This window comes from Papaver somniferum, chromosome 9 (assembly GCF_003573695.1).
Source record: "Papaver somniferum cultivar HN1 chromosome 9, ASM357369v1, whole genome shotgun sequence".
In the NCBI taxonomy this organism is placed as follows: Eukaryota; Viridiplantae; Streptophyta; class Magnoliopsida; order Ranunculales; family Papaveraceae; genus Papaver; species Papaver somniferum.
Window position 1 is genome coordinate 48,994,959 of NC_039366.1, and position 6,091 is coordinate 49,001,049.

The 6,091-nt window shown below is 36.4% G+C and overlaps 1 protein-coding gene across 1 annotated transcript; it reads left to right on the forward strand.

Moving 5' to 3' along the window:
• Nucleotides 1-1,219: 1,219 nt before the first annotated feature.
• LOC113310201 (patatin-like protein 6) lies at nucleotides 1,220-5,315 on the forward strand. The gene is made up of 3 exons (XM_026558795.1): nucleotides 1,220-2,688; nucleotides 4,099-4,404; nucleotides 5,227-5,315. The coding sequence occupies exons 1-2, from the start codon at nucleotides 1,570-1,572 to the stop codon at nucleotides 4,369-4,371; spliced, it is 1,392 nt and encodes a 463-aa protein (XP_026414580.1). The 5' UTR covers nucleotides 1,220-1,569; the 3' UTR covers nucleotides 4,372-4,404; nucleotides 5,227-5,315.
• The last annotated feature ends 776 nt before the right edge of the window (nucleotides 5,316-6,091 follow it).

Consider the following 6,091-nt stretch of genomic DNA (forward strand, 5'->3'; position numbering starts at 1 on the left):
GTGTCTGTAGCGGCTTAATACAATGTGGTGTTCAATCTGGACTAGATCCCGAGGTTTTTCTGCATTTGCGGTTTCCTTGTTAACAAAACTTCTGGTGTCTGTGTTATTTCTATTCCGCATTATATTTTGTTATATAATTGAAATATCACAGGTTGTGCGTTGTATCGATCAATTGTGAAATCCAACCTTTGGTTGTTGATTGGAAATTGATTGATCATTGGATATTGGTCTTTGGTACCATCCAAGTTTATATCTCTTGTATTTGATAAAGACTCACAGATTTCTATTTGTTTGAGTATAGATCAAATCGAGAGATGGAGATATTAACTCCTTGATATACTTTTTATTAAGATTGAGTATGACTCTCTAGTTGATTCTCTAAAAAGTATATTAGAATTAGTCCATACAGATTGCTAATCGAAATATTGGGTGAGGTTGTTAGACCCCGCATTTTCACCTACTATATTAGGTACTCAACTTCGAAATTGAGTTTAGACTTCCATAAAATTCTAAACACGGTAGTTAATTTTTCTTTTCCATTAAATTAAGTTAAGATATTTTGATTTGACGGAAGTATTGTCCACTTTAGATGGTGTTACTAACATACAATTAAGTATTTGGTGTAAACATGGTGTAAGAAAATTAATTAAATTAAAACTCTCACCGAAGTATTGTCCACCTTCCTTTTTGTTAACGACGTTACTAATGGACGGTTAAATACTTGATGTAAACAAAATGTAACCCAATTTTTAATATCCCGACCAATAGAGTTATGCCAAGTGTCCTCACCATAGCTTCAGCCAATAGGAAACGAGAATTTCATTACCGTTCAACCATAACAAGCATATGTTGTATCAAGTTTGTACCCTTGCGAAAAATAAATAAATAAAGGTGGTCCAAGTTTTAAATACAAAAAAAACCATATTAATGATGGGGGCCATACACACGTCTGTATAGTGTAGTCAAAGAGCGGGAGAAAATATTTCGACGTTTGGCATTATATTCAATACAACGAAACACGACTTAACAAATACGACAAGTACACTAATAACATCCGTTGGATTAGACGGCTTGACTAATTTCTATTTGACCTAAAATAAATCGTCGGTTAACCATCTAAAACTAACCATAGTTGAGTCATCAGTTAACCACAGTTAAACTGCTCGTTCGTTCTAAAGAGAGAGAGAGAAAGAAGAGAGGGAGAATAAAAAGCATTTTGTTCAGATAGAAACGTTTTTAAAGTAGTAGGCTTGAAACAAACAACAACTTCGGGTTTTAAACTCAAACAACAAAACATACTCTCGCCCCGATTTTCTCGCTATTTCCGTCTTTTGTTTTTAACCTATTGTGTTGTTCCTCGTTTGTTTTTCATTTCTCTGGGTTCAATCCTAGGAGTAATCGTTTAAAAAATCATCCCGGAATATAGTTTATTTGGTTGATTTCATTCAAGAATGATATTTTTCAGCTAATTTTTCAAGAATTTCTTGCAAACTCTTTTGATTAATGGTGGGAATTTTTAGGAGTTGTTGAAAAAAAGAATAATCTTGTGTAGTCTTATAGAATCAAGGGATGGCGTGTAGTCCATCAACAATGCAAGAACCAAGTATAGATACAGATAAGTTGAGTTATGAGATATTTTCGATTTTAGAAAGTAAATTTCTGTTTGGTTATGATGATCAAAAGCTATGGATCCCAAAACAGATATCACCACCACTTACAGAGACTGCATATGAAGTTGCAGGGTCACCAGGTAATGATACTAATGGAGTTTCAGCCTTTAAAAACCAGAGAGGGAAAGTTTGTATACTCAGTATTGATGGTGGTGGAATGAAAGGAATACTTGCTGGTAAAGCCTTAGCTTATCTCGAACAAGCTTTGAAGAATAAATCAGGTAATCCAGATGCAAGAATTGCTGATTATTTCGATGTTTCTGCCGGAACTGGTGTCGGAGGGATTTTCACGGCTATGCTTTTCTCTACAAAGAATCATAACCGTCCGATTTTCAGAGCAGAAGATACATGGAAGTTTTTAGCAGAACAGGGTTCAAGATTTTACAAAGCGAGTTCGAAACCTGGTTTAGTAAAGCGGATTTTAAAAGGAGGTAACGGTTCGAGTACGAGTTCAGGAACAGGTCGCTTAGAAAGAGCTATGAAAGAGTCATTTGTCGCCGAGAATGGTCGTTGTTTAACTCTAAAGGATACATTAAAGCCTGTATTAATACCGTGTTACGATTTATCAAGTTCAGCTCCGTTTTTGTTTTCACGAGCTGATGCCCTTGAAACAGATAGTTACGATTTTCGGCTTTGGGAAGTTTGTCGAGCAACATCAGCTGAACCTGGAATGTTTGATCCGGTTTCTATGAGGTCAATCGATCGACAAACACGGTGTATTGCGATTGATGGTGGTTTAGCGATGAGTAATCCGACGGCAGCTGCAATCACTCATGTGTTGCATAATAAACAAGAATTCCCATTTGTTAGAGGTGTTGAAGATTTGATGGTGTTGTCATTGGGTAGTGGTCAACTTCTTGATGGTAATTTTCCATATGAAAAAGTTCAAGGATGGAAAGTTAAGGATTGGGCTAAACCCATGGCTAGAATTAGTGGTGATGGTGCAGCTGATATGGTTGATCATGCTGTTGCTATGGCTTTTGGTCAGAGTCGGAATAGCTGTTACCTTCGAGTTCAGGTAATTAACTCACTCTTCTTTTTATTTACCATTCAACCCAACGACTTTACCACAGTAATAGCTATTTACTCTTGGGCTGATTTGTAGAATGGTTTTAAATGATAAAAAAACCATTTCTGTAGAATTTCTGTTGTTTTTGTTGCTGCCAAATTCATGAAAGCTGTTGAAGACAGAACAGTACTCTGGTTTTTTCTGGCAACGGTTACAATAATTAAATAAAACCCCATTACTTGTCTTTTACTGTAGTGTGAAGTTAACCAACAATGAAGAAGAGATATGAAAGGCCAAGGTTTTAGTATTGGTTTATGGAATCTGAGTGTCATTCGTCTCGTTTTTTGTGGTTCTGTTTTGTTGATTCATTGTTTGAGGTAGTATTTTTTGGGGACAAGTTCTAACATAGTGAAATGTGCCTATAAACTGCAATTAGTTGGTTAAGTTTTGTATACAAGAGAAAGAGAGCCGACCATTTATTTGCTGTTGGAATTCCCATTCCGAGGGTATGTGGACATTGTTTAGAGATCCACGTCTGTGAAGTCATTGTTGTTGGACTGTTTTCTGCTAGTGTTTCACCAGATGCTGAGGAATGTAAATTTTGATTTGATCAAGATCTGGAAATTCAATTCATCATGTTTCATGCTACCTCTGGTTAATTCATTCACTGTTCTTTTTTTAGGTGTTGTAAATAGTCACGTCTCTGTCTTGATATTAATTGGTACATTTACCCCTTATCTTCTGTAAAATTCTGATTTGACCTGTTTTCGGTTTACCTTTGTGTCTCTTTCTTACTTTAATACATAACGAGCCTAGAGCTCAGACTTGTTACTCTGTCTTACTTAGCCTATTTTGACTCTGGTTTGGATAGAGTGGCATTCAACCATTGGTTGTGCATCTGACCTACTGCAAATGCTTCACTGCTTAATAGACTAAGAGGTTGGGAGATCTTTTTGTCGTGCAAGTAGTCCAGTTGGGTTTTGGTGGAGCTGATATGGATGTGAATCTCTCTTAATTGACATGCCAACTTTGATTATACTATTCCACCAAACAACCTGTATACATTCAATAGCTTGTTGCAATACTTAAGGGTTGGTGCAAACAGAAACTAATTCGCGACTTTGGAATACTTGATGGATAAATGTATTTACTTGTTTGTTTAACAAAAATTAGCTAGGGTAGTTGTTGAAACTTAAGATTATGTAGTTCCTTTTCCTTGTGGAATTGGTCGAGTCTGTAGGAGTTTTTACTGCTACACTATTCTGACCATGTCACTGATAGCTAGTAAAAATTCGAGACTGATCTCTAGAGACATTTTTGATACCTCAACGGCTTTTGTACATTTTTAGGCTCAAGAATAAGTCTTTGTTGGTGAGCATACTTTAGACAATTTTATATTGATTTCTTGTTGGCATACAGGCGAATGGATCAAATTTGTGTAGGGGTGTGGCGAATTTGGATTGTGACCCTAGCCCTGGAAACGTGAAGAAGCTAGTTGCAGCTGCAGATGAGATGCTCAAACAGAAAAATGTGGAATCCGTGCTCTTTGGTGGTAAGAGAGTAGGAGAGCTGATGAATTACGAAAAGCTAGACTGGTTTGCTGGAGAACTTGTGTTGGAGCACCAGAGGAGGAGTTGCAGAATAGCTCCCACTGTTGCATTCAAACAAGCTGCTACTCCAAGATCTACCTAACAGCTCCACACCAAATACTGAAAAGAAAATAAAGTAAGTACATAAACCTTAAATTAAAAAAATTAATTGTGAAAATATGATTTTATGAGTACGGGAAATATTTGTTGATGTTTTTTTACCGAGAAATATTGGGGTCTGCTCTGCTTATTACTTGAAGTTCAAAGTTCAAACAGCTGTGTGATTTTTAATAATTCCAGTGAGTGAGAGTTGTTGTCTGGTCTGTGGGGATGAATCTAGTCCTTTGTTGTACTGGAGGATGGCAGCAAGGAGGAAGGTGTTTGTGGTCATTACAAGAAGGGCATAAAAAGACAAGGGAACTGTAGTGATTTCCGTAGTCCGGAAGAAAGTAGTCGGGCCCAAATGTTTCTTATTCTGTTAGTTACTACTACTAGTTAGGTTAAACTCTATAACCATTTACTTGGTCAATTTATTCATGTTTGGGGGGAGAATATCCATTTTACTTAGGTCTGAACTTTACACCAGGAGTCCATTTTGACAAACTTATATCCATTAGAGCTCTGACTAATTATTGGTCTCCACTTGGAAGATTAGGGTTCAATTAAAGTCACTAAGCATGATTTTGCACTAACTTGGTTAAGGTCCTTAAGGAGAAATGCTTTTTTACCAGCGTTTGAATGGCAAAAAAGCAGAAGGTAAAGGGAAAACAACAGCGTAAGCATGAAAAAACTTAACCTTAAAGTATAATTAGCAATTACCATGTCCCTTACTGTCCTTGACCTCCTTATTGATATTGTTTGTTGGTAGTGATTTTATTGCTTTCTTGCAGTGATGCTTACTGATTTTCTACCTTTAATTGTTACATTTACTGAGTGCGTTTGAATGCTCAAATTGCAGGTCAAAAAAGTAAAAGCAAGCAGAAGGAAAAAAAAAAAAAAAAGCAAAATTGCAAATAGCTTTGCTTTTGGAGAAGGGGTCAGATCAGACAGTATAGTGAGTTGAAAGCCACTTGGAAGGAAGAAAAAAGGTTGTGAGATCTTCAGTATGGATTCTATGTCTAGGTCAGGACAGGCAAAATATGGGTTAGTCACAACCTTTTCCATATAGAAAACAAAATAGAGAAAGGTGAATACATTAAAACCAGGTAGGTAGTAGTAGTAGCAGCTTTTTGATGCTTTTGTATATTTGTTTTGGGTTGTGGTAGGAGAAAAAAGAAAGAGCAGAGAAGAAAGAACGGAAAAATACATAGAAGAAAAATCAGGCGTGTCCTCAAATAGGAATTATCTATATATATGGGTGATTAGTCGAGGTTTTTATCTCTAGGTTCTATGTATACCTTTTTCTATCACTTCCTCAATACCCCTTTTACTCTCATATTCCGATAGTCATCAACTACCTACTTGTGGGTTAGCTGAGCTCCAAAGTTAAAGTCAGCACAGATATCCCCAAAAAACTTGGACCCCACAGCTGCAATCTCCAAACCCCTTTCTTTTTTCCCTTTGAATTGATCATTTTGGCATCTCTCTTTCTAACTTATTTTTCTTTGTATTGGGTTTGAACATAATATTTGTAGAGGTGTATAATTGATTTGAGTGAGGATCATCTTTAGCAAAAGACAATTGTGAAAGCAAAAGGATGATGATGGTTGTAATAGAATAGATTAGAGTAGTGCATGCACGTAAGGAGGATGAGGAGAGAGAGTACAACTCCCCTCTTTTTAAACAAAATTGATCATGTCTGAGGAGAAATTTGATGAAGAAAT